This window comes from Patagioenas fasciata, chromosome 15, assembly GCF_037038585.1.
Source record: "Patagioenas fasciata isolate bPatFas1 chromosome 15, bPatFas1.hap1, whole genome shotgun sequence".
Taxonomy (NCBI): domain Eukaryota; kingdom Metazoa; phylum Chordata; class Aves; order Columbiformes; family Columbidae; genus Patagioenas; species Patagioenas fasciata.
The window spans coordinates 17,507,332-17,522,727 of NC_092534.1; the positions used below are offsets into that span (position 1 = coordinate 17,507,332).

The following is a 15,396-nucleotide window of genomic DNA, read 5'->3' on the forward strand; positions in this document are numbered from 1 at the left end:
CCCACCGGCCCGACCGCGCCCCCTCGGGGTCCGCCGAACCGCCCACCGGCAGGCCGTCCGCGCCCACCGGCCCGCCCCGCCCACCGGCCCGCCGAAGCGCCCACCGGCCCGACCGAACCCACCGGCCCGACCGAACCCACCGGCCCGACCGAACCCACCGGCCCGACCGCCCGCACCATCTTTAATATTAAAGAAAAAAAAAGTGTTTTCACTTGTGTATCATTTGCATTTTCTTTAAAATGATGACATACAGGATGTATAAAAATAGAAAGTTACTGTTTGTTTTACGGCATTACTAGAGATTTAGCGCACATTCCACAGACACATCAGTGTTTGCTATAAATGAGGTTCACCTCCTGTTCATCTTTATATACAAACATTTGTATTTATTTTTTAAAAGTCCTGATTGCAAAAGTAAGTAATAGACACAATAAAGCACAATAAAAGAAATGTTATTTACACACGGATGCCATTATGTCAAATTTGCTGACCTGACAGGAGTAACAAGGGAACCCTGCTGAGTGCTTCCCCGAGTCGCTGCCTTCACAGGGGGAGACTGGCTAAAATTCTTTTACTCCGAATAAAAGAGTAATGATAAAAGCTCAAAATAGCACCCAGAATTAAAATAAAAAATGTTAATAGACAGAAACTGACTTATCCTGACGAAATCAAGTCTAAACTGACGACGTGTCTCATCGTCGGCCTCCCGTGGGGGCAGTTCCAGGGATGCTCAATCTCCCCCATGTGGGTGACGAGTTTTCTCATTTCCTGCACGTTCAGTGCAGTTCCAATCATCACCTGCAAGTAAACGCAAAAACCAATTATTATTTCTGTTCTCCACACCGCTGACGCGGACAAGAGGTGTTCCAGCTACTAGAGCAAACAAACACTGTGCAAGGCATGAAAAGCAGAAGAGCTGCAAAACGATCAGCAGACAGAACACACCTAAGTGTGTTTGTAAGAGCAACACTGAGTTTAAAACTAAATTAAAGCCTACTAGAAGTTTTTTCCCAAGTTACACTAGACAAAGACACAAGTAAACAAAATACAGGATCCTACCTGCTGACACTTGACAGCAAAGTTGCCCTGCAATATATATCGATACGGCCACTTCCAATACAAGGGAAAATACGGATTTGAAACCAAACATCCCGTGAGGTACTCACAGACTTTCTGCAGGCTCGAGAAGCAAACATCTGCCTGACCCGGGAGGGCCTGCACATCACCCCAGGGCAGTCACTCAGCATGAAGATCAGCTCATCTATGTCTTGTGCACCAAAAGTCCAGTTTTTGCTCGTTGGCAACGACATTAATTTAACTTTTTGAGTTGCAGGAGCTGAAAGAGTTGCCATAATTAATAAAGAAACAGAGTGCTACAGGAAATTCCTTGAGAGAAAAATTGAGAAACTGATACATTAATATGATGTGTTCTGCATATATGCTAAGGCTGAAATTCTTTTTTTTTGATGGATGATTTTAACTAACCAAAGTGGTAACTATGGCAGGTATCCTTTTAACATTAACAAATTAACTACTTGCACACATAAGAGCCAGATCTAATTTCTGACAAACCTTCCAATTTAAAAGAATAAATAGCATGTTAAGCTATTTTGAGGTTATGAGAACAAAATAATGAAGGGTTGTTTTTGTTGTTGTTTTTAAGAGACCAATAATTAATAGCATTTGAGGCAAAAACTGGAGATTCTTGAATGAAGAATATGGGAAGAATTCTGCACTGACTTCCCAAATAGCAAAGTGGTAACACAGCGCTTTCATTAGTCTTGTTATATAAGGAAAACAACCAAGAGCTTGCAGGTGATACAGTTTGCTCAAAAGTACACAGCACGTCAATGCTGAAGTGTCATGCGGAAACCCAAGGAACATTATTTACCAACAGTATCTATTAATTTGAAGTTACCAGATTTATAGCTGACCTGTATGTACCCCTGCTGGGACCTACAAGTGTACCAATGTAACAGCAGGATCGCATATAACACGTCTGGAAAACCCACATGCAGTCACATGGTCAGACAGCGACCCCGAAGAGTCTGCAGAAACTTCTCTAACAAGCTACTAAGATAAAGACTCCGCAGTGTTCTGTTCGATAGTGCAAAGAGGCTACGGAATCCTAAGTCCTGAACACCAAACTGCATACTACAGTGCCCATTATTTTGGAATTTATGGTAACTACCAAAAGAGATTTTTACATAATAAATGAGATGAAATAGTTGAACTTTCTTAGTTCCAGTAACTTTGGCCCAAACTCACCATTTTCATTTATGACAAAGTCAAACCCATTTTTTCTGAATATTTCCAGGTTTTCAATCAATACAGTTTCATTTACAGCAGTTAAATTGAGATTCTGAGGCCTGAAAGAGGCAGAAAAATACGGTATTGCATAGATACATAGTGCAGACCACTTAAGACAGTTTCAGAAGCAATCAAGAGATACGAATACAGGGCTCTCTTTTAAAACATTTTTCTTTGCTTCGTTTTCAAAAAACCTCATTACTGAAGATAGAATCATAGAATAGTTCGGGTTGAAGGGACCTTCAAAGCTCATCCCGTCCAGCCCTGCCATGACGGGCATCTTCACCCAGGCCAGGTTGCTCAGAGCCCCGTCCAGCCTGGCCTGGGACATTCCAAGCGTTACTCGGCAGAGCTGGGTCGGCTGGGCAGTGCTCCCTGTCACAAGAGCTGTCCCCAACACCCCTGCGTGACCACGGCACCAGACTGTGAGTGCTCCCTGTCACAAGAGCTGTCCCCAACACCCCTGCGTGACCACGGCTCCAGACTGTGAGTGCTCCCTGTCACAAGAGCTGTCCCCAACACCCCTGCGTGACCACGGCTCCAGACTGTGAGTGCTCCCTGTCACAAGAGCTGTCCCCAACACCCCTGCGTGACCACGGCACCAGACTGTGAGTGCTCCCTGTCACAAGAGCTGTCCCCAACACCCCTGCGTGACCACGGCTCCAGACTGTGAGTGCTCCCTGTCACAAGAGCTGTCCCCAACACCCCTGCGTGACCACGGCTCCAGACTGTGAGTGCTCCCTGTCACAAGAGCTGTCCCCAACACCCCTGCGTGACCACGGCACCAGACTGTGAGTGCTCCCTGTCACAAGAGCTGTCCCCAACACCCCTGCGTGACCACGGCACCAGACTGTGAGTGCTCCCTGTCACAAGAGCTGTCCCCAACACCCCTGCGTGACCACGGCACCAGACTGTGAGTGCTCCCTGTCACAAGAGCTGTCCCCAACACCCCCCATGACCACGGCACCAGACTGCGGGGTGCCGTGTAGCCCTCTGGGAAACCTGCTCCACCGCTGACTGGCTGCAGGGCCACAACTGCGCCTGTGCAACTCACGTTTCATGTGAAGAACAACTCTTTGAAAACAGAATGTAAACCCAACTTTTGTCTTAAGTGTTTTCAATGTGTGAAATGCTACCTGAGCATAATAATACATATCCTTCTGACATTGAATTAAACTTAAAAAATATTATCATTAAAACACTGAAAATACTTACGCTATCAGCTTCTGACCTTGAAGAACAGTGTGCTGTTGTAACATCTCAAAGTTGTACTTCTCATCAGTAGCATGTTGGTCAATTATGAAAAGATCAGAATTCAGCTTTGCTATTATAAACCCTAAATTGAACTGGCCAATGATTTCCATTTTTGCAAACATTTCTTTACTGTGTATAGAAAATATAAACAGGTTATAAATTATACCTCCTCAGTAATCATGTTAGACTGCAAAACTTAAAACCAACTTTTTCTACACTGCAGAACATACTTTACATTTGGAAAAAAAAGTCTCATTTAGGGAGAATACAAATGTGAGCAAATAGAGTTATCTGGAAGCTGCCACTGACTGATGTGGCATCATTAATACAGAACTTGTTCAGGATTCTCACATTTAAATACAGCCCTTGGTGAAAATAAAGTTAGAAACGGGCAGTGCGGTGATGGTCCAAGCAGGCAACGCTGCAGGCAGCATCGTGGTTTTGAAGCACGGCACGTGACGTATTTGCCTTCTTTTCAGTTAGAAAGCTTTCTTAATACTTTTTTAGATTCAAAATTAACAAATCAGACATTCAGGTGGTCAGTGGACAGTAAAGGTGTAACTTGTTTACACAGCCAAGTCTCACCAAATTTCAAATTCACGTGAGAGGGAAATATGAGCTATGGAGTCTTTTCAGAGTGTTCTTAGCCATCACGAAATTCGGTGGTTCTCTGACTACACTGCAAATTACAAGTCTGAATGAAGCTCAGTCTATGACTTTTGTGCTGCCTTTTTAGTGTTGCATTCCATATTCCTTATGCAGTTATTTCAACAGCTGCTCGTCAGGTAAAATAACGTCAAATGCACATTTTAATGACATAAGTTAAAGACATATCCAAAACTAACAGGTAGATGTAAGCCCCCTGCCCACCCCCTGGCAGGTCTTATGTTTTTCCTTGACTATTTTTATTAATTGACGAATACAATACATTAAGAAGGTAAAAATACCTGATCTCTTTTCTTAATTCATCTTCTGCTACTTTATTTTCTCCGGGACTAATTTTTGCTTTAAATCTTCTGTAATTCTGTGCTTCTGTACTTTTCTGTTGTTGCTGTATTACCTTTTTTACCTTTTCTGCTAAGACCTTCATAGAGAACTCAAGTGGAACAGTTTTCTTGTTAACCTCCACCAGTACATCAACACTTGGCACGTAGTTCCTAGAATTCGTCACTTCAGGAGATTTTCCTGCCTTGAAGTCGGCTGCTTCACTTTTAAAGCTACAGCTTTTAAAACGTTTTACTCTTGGGGAAGAACTATTGGCTTCTGGAGATACCTTGTTCTGATTAGTCCAGTCATTCACTTGACTTAACTTCTGTTCAGTGCCCAAGACCTGAATATCGCATTCCAATGATTTCTCACTAGACCCCACAGTTTTAGGACATTCATTCTGAAGCTGTTCTTCTGAGCTACAGCATTCTTCTTCAGGAGGATTAATCAGGCTCTCACGGCTGACGCAGCTCCCAGGTTCCGGCGTGCTACATCCAGCACCCGGCTCACAAGTGCCACAGAATCCAGAATCTGTATTATCTTCTAATTTTCTCACATGTCTGCCTGGAATTGACAACTTTGAGTCCATCTTATGACACCTCTCAGATCCCTTCCTCAAAACAGCCTTTTGAGTCTCTGCAGTACTCCAAGTGGTATCAAGCGACATTTGTCTAGAGGAACTGTGCTGCTGTTTCACCTTTTCAGGGCTTTGAAAACTCCTCTCTGTCGTTTGATGCAGCGAGAACGACTCCCTTAATCTGGCAAGAGTCATCATTCTTTTTCCTTCACCACCTGGATTTTCAGTATCAGAGTCAGGCAGCACTTCAACCCGAGGCTTTTCTGTCTCTTCAGGAAGCGTCTTCTTCAGGTTGCCTAATAAAACCAGAAAAAATGAATATATCAAGATTCTAAGCTAGCTAGAAATATGAATTAAATGATGTGGTTTAGTAAAAGGAATGAAAAGAGAGGTAGAAAAAATAGTAAACTCCTTAAGTTTCAGAGTGACTGAGTAGGGGGCTGAAATGCATTAATATCCAACAGACAAGCAATTACATCTTCAATAAAAATAATGGTACTTGTATGAATGAATTTGTAATCTCTTTTTACACTGGAACAGCAATCAGTCCAACCAGCACATCTATTTATATTATCAAAAGAGTTTAATGACTGAGTGAATGAAAAGCGAATTGCTCTTACACGTTAATGGTCACGATAAAACTCCATTGGCACGGCGTTAAGGAGCTGGTACAACAGATACTTGTGCTATACGTGATTTGTAGATAATTAGAGGCCTTCAGCCTCACACGTTGTCAGTCCTACATGTCTTTTACTAAAGATTAATTTAAAATAACAGTAAGAATCAAGCTACAACTGATTCTAGATATCAGTAAAAAAGGAAATTAGGAGGGATTCTGTTGAAAGAAATGAAGAGGATGACGCGGTGTTAACAAAGAAAAGCAATTTTGAAAGAAGATACACTCACAAGAGAATCAGCAATTTCTGTACTTTTAAAAGAATCAAAGTTCAAAATCCAATAAACTCTTACTCGAATTTGAGATTTATGAGACCTTAACCATTCCTTCTCAAGGACACTTAGATAAAGGAAACACAGATCTCTTCCAGTATCTTGGGATAAAACTTTTTCAAGCATTATCAATTAATTTTGTGGTAATTTTTTCTCCATAATGTTGACTGTAAATCATTTAATAACTTAGGGGCCTCCTTTATTATTTGATGTCAATAGCAATCTTTTAATATAAGCAATACGTGAAAAATCTGCCCCAAAAGGCGTATCAATTAATAGCCACACTTTTTTTCATTTCTTCTTTGGGTTTTTACAAGCCCATTTTCCATTTTCAGTTCTCTACCATATATCACACATACAGCTTTCACATGTTGTGTCCTACCCGCAACGTCCAGCAGTTTCTGATTGACATTCAGCTTGTTAACATCACTACCAAACATCTCCGTCAGGGAAGCTTTTAAAATTGCTAATAAAAGCTTTTCCTCCTGAAGTAAAATTTGCCTTTTGTCTGGAGTTACATTGATGTCAACACATTCTGAAAAGAAAAAAAGGCAAAAATCCCATCCTTGGATCAAAGTGTTTCTGCCCTTTCAGCCTCCATTTCCATTTCCCAGGACTAGAACCAAAGCCACCGTTAACATTCCCAACATGTCCGCAAAATGAACTTTGAACTTTCTCAACATTCCAGCAAACGGAAGAGAAGCTAATTCTGTGCAATTACATGACACAAGTTTCCCCCTGTTAAAGCTAACCACGAGATTGCCTCTTTCCCACTACCTAAGACGATATGTTATTTCTGAGTATAGAAAAAGGGGAACCACGGCTGGAACCCATCTCTCCGTCACCAACCGCAAATCGACAAATTGCCACAGTGCAGGGAAGTTACTGAAAATTATTTATAACTCACCGGAATCTACACAAATGTTAAGCACAACAAATGGATACTGGTGTTTATTGTACAAGTGATAAACTTCATTCACAAGCTTGACAACCTGCAGAGAAGGTGAAAAGCCAGTTTTAGTCCCACCGTGTGTTATTTAGCCCCCATCAAAACAATTTACACAGTAAATCGTATCTTGTCTGACTGAGCTTCTGTTCACACAAATCGACACAATGAAGACAAAAACGTGAGACATAGGAACTTGCAGCATCAACCGCAAATATCAGCTGCTAATCCAGTGGTTTTCAGAGGATAATGAAAAAGTTAGAGCTGGTGATATTAAACAAATTAAAACCTGACCTTTGCTGGATCACATGGACGCTGGTTGATAAAGAAAAACTGTCTGTCTGTTGTACTCCTTCCAACACCATGATCACAACGAGAAATGAAGCCTGTGATGCTGTTGAATAATAAACAACACAGTAACAGCAAGGGAAAATGAAGGAACAAAGCAAAAGACATTTTTCTGACCCTGAGCATACTTAATGGAAGAGTATTTTGTAAGTGGCTAAAAGAAACACACTTATCCAGCATCAGTAAATACGGATACATATTTCCTCTCTCAGTTATGTGACAAAAACTGGAGATTCAGCTCCAAAGAGGCATCAGACAACTGAAGAAGCAGCTTGTTCTGATTTCAAAAGTGGCATCTGCAGCTCTGCTCTGAAAGCAGGAGAGGTCAGTTGTCAACTGTCATTGCTCAGATATTGATGCACCTATTTGCTAAACTCATGTATAGTGAGAGACTAAAAACAAGTACACTGTAAGAAAGTAAATAGTAAACTACTTACACAAACCGATTCAGTCACCTCATACCATTTCTCAGTAATGCTACTGAAGAAATACAGGTATAAACAACTGATACAGTTCAGCCATCCAATTACTCAGAGCACTGACGAAGGTGACACTCAGCAGATTACAGTAATATTGAACTAACCAGGACACACGGAATAGTAGTTTTGCTCTTCCTGCTTATCTGGCTAGCAACACCTTAGTCCTGAATTAACTATGCTGTTCAACACCTTTTGGGTTTGTTTGGTTGCTCCTTTTTTTTTTTTTTTCTTTTAATTTTGGGTGATAGTAAAACACTACTGGCAACAGTGGTTTGCACTTTTTTAATTACCTATAAAGATTTTGTGACACGTCAGTAGCACTGAGTCCATATTCTTCACAAACAGCTTCATTAGGAGGTAGCTGAACAAAAGGAATAAGGCTCTGCAACTAAAGAGAACAAACAAACAAAAACAACCAGAAGAAAAATGAAACATTGAACACGTATAGACTTTTAAACTTCTATTTTATTGTTATTTATTAGCCTCAAAATCTATTTGATAAAATGTTGGGTTTTTTTCAAGTTGGCTGACAAAGTCAATACTTCAAATACCCAACGTACGAGAAGCCAGCAGCACTGCTTACGGAGAAACAGAGATAACGCCTTGGCAGACGGCTGTTCTCATCCTTTGAGAGCACTGCTCTTGCCCTCATCATTTCACAGACCCTCACTTGGAAATGTACATAGACATAAAAAACAAAGTGATTGACGCAGCCTGGACTCTCCAGCTACATACATACGACTTCATCAAGTTTCATGCAAAACCAAGAGGCACAAACAGAAATACAAGTTTCTTCTGAAACACCAATAAAACTATTAAAAAATATATGCTACTTGAATCACAGCTGCCAAAGTACAGGTATGTTTACCACAAACATTTTCCCAGTCCTGCCACTATTATTTTTCAGTCATTAGAACATCTTGTACAGATTTTATAACTAGAGTATTTGATATCAAATAAGCAGGCTGTAGGCTGAACATCCTATTCAGATAACACTGAATTTTCAGCTATGCTTGTTGCTATGTAGCAAGACAGTCACATCTTTCAGCTCATCTTTCAGGCACAGCGCCGAAATCTCTACACGGACCCTGCGACGGAGGAAGTGCCACCCTCCACGAGCACAAGCCTTCAGCGATTTGCTGCCAGCACAGCTCACAGAACTCGCTTCAGACAGATATTAAGCAGTAGCCTCATCCCCTAAATAGTTTCTCTTCCATCAAAACATCTGTGAGCAGATTTAGAAACTCCAAGGGAATCCATGGAGGCTGCATCATTTCTCCTCTTTTAACCTGTAGGGTGTGCTAGAAGACAACATATGCTCCATCTCCTTACAGTTTTTAAAGGTTTCCTACATCGTCTCTATTTATTAGATATGAAAAGTATCTCTATACCGCTATCTCTCTTTTCCATAATAAAAGTAATACCTGTTTTTGCCCAAATACCGCTCCAATGTTTTCCTTTAAACTAGGACTTCCAGCAGTTGACACCACACAACATTTTTTCCCTTGGCCAACCTGATTAGTGCAGTTAATTCGCACTCCTTTTGAACCAATACAGTATGCCTGCAACACCTGGACCATTTTTGCATATTCCTATTAAAGAAAAAAGAAAGTTCGCATTTATATGAAATGTCTCTTTTTAAAACAAAAATGTATAAACAAAACAATCAATATTTGTAGGTAACACAAAAAGGGGGGTAGGTTTAAGGTTTAATATTTTTAAAAATAGTTACAAACTAAGTTTTTTATATATATATGCGTGTATATATATAAAATAGCGCCTTTAAAAACAAACAGCATGTTTACAGTATTTTTAGTCATAACACAGCAGTCTCTGATTTTAAGATACACGAAAGTGATCATGATATTGGTTCTTTTCAAAACCTGAAAATTTGAGAAAGTACCTTTAAAACCAATAATTGCAAAACAGAAGCGGAAAGCACACAGGAATATTTGTTCTTATTTGATGCAGATATAAGACAGCCATGACATAGTCTGACATAATCAAGGTATTCCACAGAGAACTGAGTATCATTCAGCAGTGAATAAATTCTGGGATGTGACACTCCTTTGAATTAATAACTTCTGATCCAGCCTACCTTTTTAATGTTTCTTTGAAATTCCTTATGCCGCACCGGCAAAGTGTAAAACAACTGCTGTACATTAACAGTCGTTCCTTGCTGTCGCGGAAAAGGAGTTTTCTGAGTTATTTTACCATTGTGATCAAATACCAAACGAGTCCCAATCTTTGCAGACTTATGGCAAGTGAAAACGGTAACATCACTGAGGGAGGGAAAAACACAACAGAATTACTCACTAACACCAGATTTTCTTATCTATTCCTCACAGCCTAATCAGGCAGAGAAACTACACCAATACCATTAATTTAATTAAAACTAACTCTTCACCACAAACAACTTAAAACACACCTGAAGAGTAGTGCAACATTTTCCTAACTACAACGCAAACATTTTTATTTGTATCCCTTTCATGCTTCTCCTATAAAATGCCACGTTAAAGTCTTGTTTGTTGGACACTACATTCCTCACACTAATATACAACACCAGAATATTCCTGATGTAGAGAATTGTCCCGGAAAGCTGCGCTATTTCAAAGGTACAGTTTGTCTAAGAGGAATTAAAATACAGTTTTAACGAGTTAGAGTCTCGCAAACACAGCACTTAAATATTACAGTGCTTTACATCAGAGGACCAAACACGTATGCAAGTGCACAGTTCCATCCTGAAAAGATTTGCATACTTAAGTAACGCTAAATTTTGTACATAAAAGCACCAATCAGGTGCTGAGAATCATAGAATAATTTCAGATGCTTAGAATCATACAATAATTTTGGTTGGAAATAACTCAGGATGTCATGCAACCAACTGCTCGAAACAGACCTAACATTAAGGAACTGGAAGTTTCCAAAGCCTCTTTTTATCAATAATGGTAAACTAAAAAGTTGCCTTCAGTTATTTTTGTTCATTTAGTAACCTTCTACTAGTAAGTTTAATATTAGTACCTCAATGCACACAGTGAACTCAGAGCTTCACCTCGAAACCCAAATGTTTCAACATGTATTAGATCAGAAAAATCTTGTATCTTCGATGTATAATGTTTCAGAGCTGGAAAAAAATTTAAAACATGTATTTCATTTCAAAGTGACACTGGTCGACACAAGTAGGCTGTGCATGCACATCAAGAAGCAAAAAATCTTACGTATTATTCATTGTATTTTACATAATTATTAGAGACAAAATAATTAGACACTTAATGTTTCTTTTCCCCTTTTCCTATGAGCAAGATTGCTCTAAAATCCTCAGACGCACCTGTCATTCCATACTTACACCCCAAATTCATACAGCACAAGACGCCCTGGAGCAGGACTCAGTACCTGCCCTGCTACTGGTGGACCTGCCCCAGATTCTGCCCTGGAAGAAAACAATCACAGTGCCGTGCTGTGCACCGCACGGAGCAGACAGGAACGAGCCTGCTCCACCCTGACCACAGCTGAGCAGGATCCAACCTACAGCCACAGTGCCGTGCTGTGCACCGCACGGAGCAGACAGGAACGAGCCTGCTCCACCCTGACCACAGCTGAGCAGGATCCAACCTACAGCCAGAGCAGCACTGGGCAGCAGGTAACAAACCGAGCGAGCAGCAGCACCCCTGAGCTTCCACTGTCCCGCAAGAGTAGGAGAAAGAGTTTCTGATGTACCATATACATACTGCAAACACACAGTTACCGAGTAATAACTGGTAGTCATTACAGGAAAACAGAAACAGGGGTATTTCTGTTGTGATGGCTAGTTACGTTTGTCTTACAGTATTGTTTCTGCTCCCATTTTGTGCAATTTAAAACTAGCAAATGGAAAATGTGACAGGCATGCAGTGTCCATTTTCAGCAAATATTCAAGTTTAGACTTCACCTCTCAAAAGCAGTCACATTCACGAAGCTTGACTCCTGCAACAATGGCTGATGAATCAACCTGAATGAACCTAAATGAACATTTATACATCTTTCTCTTCTGTAATTATTTCTATTCTTTGTTCCACTTAAACAAGCAATCAAATCAAATCAAAGCTTCTGAGTTACAAGATCTATAACCACAATGGCACTACGGAAGTCCAGTTTAGTTTTGCCCAAGTCTTGCAGGTCAAGCATACGTTATGCAAAAGTCAAGTATTCATTAAAAATTATTGAACTTAGGAAATTTGGTTTGAAAAAGTAGCCTTTTCACTTAAAATATGCTTTCAAAATGTCTAAACATAAACTATAAAAAAGGTTCCACTTACTCAGGCCTTCAAAGTTTTCTTCTTCCACTCCATCTCCATTATCTGAAACCTCTATCAGTTCTGCTCCATGATCTTTAAGTTTTATATCTACAAAATTGATTAATAAAGTATTTCTGTTCTGTATGTTCATACAAAGTATTCACTACTATTTTTGCATTTGAAATAACTTTACCAGATGAAGGTTTTCCACGCCAAGTTTGACCAACAAAAAAATGTGCATAGCTGTCAAAAATCGGGGCAATCTAATGCAACCAGCCTGCTTTTACCGACAGTTCAGCTCCACGGCACTGGAACCAAAGCCTTCCCAACGCCAACAGTCACCACCCCGGCAGCTCCGGAAACTGCGACCCTGCCTTAACTGTCTGCTCGCTTGGGGGCCCCGGGTAGCAAATGCTGATCACCTCTGCTCTATGGGCCACGTACCTTAATTAGGGGCAAGAAGGGCTCCACATAAAATAACAGACAAAATCACGCACTTCTAGGAGCCCAGCTGGAGCCCAGGAATCAAAATGCTGTATTTATTTTAAGTGTAAAATCACTGCAAACCTGCTTGCCCCAAATATAAAGTATTCGCACAGGTCTGTTAACGTGCACTCTGCTTTGAGGAAGAACTACTTTAGAAGCCTCTGAAATCGGATGGAGTTAGGAGGAGAAGCAGGTTACCGATGTTGGTAGCTCCAGCATCCAGGCTGTTTTCCACCAGCTCCTTCACAGCAGTGCCGAGGTTCAGCACAACCTGCCCCGAGCAGATCCGGTGAACGGACCGACGGTCGATGGGCCGGATGGCTCCGGCGGGCGGGGGGCTGCGGAGGGAAGGACAGGACAACACGGCAGTGTCAGCGGGCGGGACACTTCCTCTCGCCCGCCGCTCCTCTCAGGCTGGGACACCCCGCCCCCATCGTGTGTAAAACACCGACACCCCGGCTGGCCGAACGCCGAGCGCCCGAGGAGCCCCACAGGCCGCCCCACGCCGGTCGGGCGCGAAGGCGGGAACCGAGAAGGCCGCAAGCGCGCCAGCGGCCGGGGCATGGCCTACGGCGAGGGGGCGAGGCCCCGAGCCTCCCGTGAGGAGAGGCGACCCGGGCAGGGGAGTGCGAGCGCGGCAGCCCCACCGCCGGCAGCAGCGGCAGACCCGGGACCCGCTCCGGGCCAGCGCTCACCGGGACTCGACCGCCTCCATCGGGACCCAGCGGACGCGCCTTGCTCTCCTCAGGATCCCCTCCGCAGGCCCCGCCCCTGCGCAGTCATTGGTCGCTGGGGAAAAGGTCCGCCAGACCTAAGCGAATCTTCAACTCCTTGACGCCGCTTGGTCAGCGGGGCTGCCCAATCAGAACTGGCGCCGTGCTCCCGTCTGGCCCAATGGGTGCAGCGGGAGGGCGGGCGCTGCAGCGGGCCGGAGCGCTGCGGGGCCGCCATGCCCATGTACACGGTGCGGCCGTTCCACCGCGCCGCCGGGGCCGTGCTGGCGGAACACTGGCCCGCCTGCATGTACCGTGTGCCCAGCCTGCACCGCCGCCTCTCGCCCGACGCGTCGCCGACGCCGCAGGTAGGAGCGAGGGAGCGGCGGGTGGGCCTGCCTGGCCGGCCGGGGAGGGCCTGCTCAGGCCGCGGCCCGCAGAGCACGCCCCGGCGGCCTCGGCCACGGGCAGCGGACCCGTGCCTGGGGCCGCGCTGGAGGGGCGATGGCGGAGCCGGCTGGGGCCGCGCCGAGTCGGTGTTTGCTCCGGGCGGGACGGGCGTTCGGGGGCTGGCGGAAGCCTCCGGCGCCGGGGAGCCCGGCGAGGCGGGAGGCGCTGGGTCCTGTTCCCGTCAGCGGCTCGCTCGAGGTTTGGTGAGGAGTTCCCGGAGTTCCTCTAGCGTTTCTAAAGCCTTCGGTAACGCTCAGCGTGGCTTTTCTGGGCTCTCGCGTGTGTCGGGCTCTCAGTTATTTTTGCACTGCCGAGCCGTGGCCCGCCCGGTGCCGCCGCCCGGGTTTCTGCTCTTGAGACAGGAGCCGGCCAGCGACACACCCGCTGTTTCTAGTTGCAGTTACTTCTTTTTTAAGCAAGGCAGAACAGTAAACCGCTGTGTTACGTTATTCGAGTTGACTTCAGCCCCCTCGCAGTGTCAGGAACGCGTTGAATCCTCCCAGGCTGCTCGGAGCCGTTGTCAGCCTGACGCCGTCGCACCTGTTCAGGGAGTACGCGCTGTGCGCTCCACGTCGCTGGTGGAGATGCTCAGTGGGAGCAGACGTGGGCAGAACTTCACAGGAATGTGTACTACAGTAACCTCCCGTTGCCAGAGCCAAGTATTAACTGCCAGTGTCCCCTGAGCGCAAAAGAAGGAGCTTTGGTTGATAGGTTGGGTTTTGTTAGTCCTTAGTCAGGATGCTTAGAAATGGATTACCTGTATAAAGCTTTTTCTTTAGCATTATTCTAAGTTTGTAGATTTAAAACTTTCCATGGGAATATATTTTTCATATTTTAAAAGAGGTAGCATTGTAACATAAGAGGCTTGTAAAATAATTGAGATAACAAAAAGATGCATTGGTATTAATACGTAACGAGGGCTACAGTGTATTTTGCTCCACAGTTTATATTCTCTGAAACAAAGAATGCCTACAAGGAGTGATTTTTTATTACCCACCTGAATTGTCAAAGTTTCCTTGTTGGGCAGCCTCTGTGTGCTATTCTGGACCGAAGAGAATCCTGACAAGCTAACGTTGGTTTTTCAGGTTTTAATTCAGCACTTCACTGCCAGTGTTTAAGTTTCTGTGGTTGTGGTCTGATTTGTACTGTGTTATGGAGTTCGCTCTAGCTGGCGGTTTAAAAACTGTCAAGCAAGAGGTTTTCAGAGATGTGATTAAATAACCTGCCACTGCATTCATACAGATAAATGATACAGCTAGTAGACATAAGACCATGACATTCTGGTCACTGGAATATGTTAAAATACTTCACAACTCACCGTGGAGTGAGCTGTGGTCTGTTTTGACACAGCTCAGTGAACGTTTCTGTGACCTCGTGTGTTCCTCTCCTATAGGAAGAGGTTGACCCGGTGCTCCAAGCACTCGAGTCCCGCCAGGAGGAGATTCTCAAACGCTTGTATGAGCTGAAGAGTGCTGTCGATGGTCTCTCAAAGATGATACAAACCCCCGATGCTGACTTTGATGTCAGTAATATCATTCAAACTGATGAATGTTCTCCTTCGACAACAAGTGGAGCAGACTTAGATTTGATGCTTGGAAAGGTGAGTTTAATTGAGCATGTAGAT

The 15,396-nt window shown here is 43.6% G+C and overlaps 2 protein-coding genes across 2 annotated transcripts in view; both read right to left on the reverse strand.

Annotated features, from left to right (window-relative positions):
• The window catches only part of LOC136108724 (radial spoke head 10 homolog B2-like), a 16,099-nt gene extending 15,356 nt beyond the window's left edge, over positions 1-743 (reverse strand). Inside the window, exon 1 of the mRNA XM_071815105.1 lies at positions 655-743. The gene's annotated coding sequence lies outside the window, so the exon portion shown is untranslated. The remainder of the gene's footprint in view (positions 1-654) is intronic.
• On the reverse strand, positions 206-13,688 carry PMS2 (PMS1 homolog 2, mismatch repair system component). The gene is given in 16 exon segments (XM_065850546.2): positions 206-798; positions 1,167-1,336; positions 2,269-2,369; positions 3,526-3,693; positions 4,512-5,424; positions 6,459-6,611; positions 6,984-7,068; positions 7,317-7,416; positions 8,140-8,237; positions 9,274-9,441; positions 9,948-10,131; positions 10,871-10,973; positions 12,145-12,231; positions 12,808-12,947; positions 13,305-13,377; positions 13,380-13,688. Coding segments are annotated over 16 exon segments (2,940 nt in total). The 5' UTR covers positions 13,633-13,688; the 3' UTR covers positions 206-654.
• Between the last annotated feature and the right edge of the window lie 1,708 nt (positions 13,689-15,396).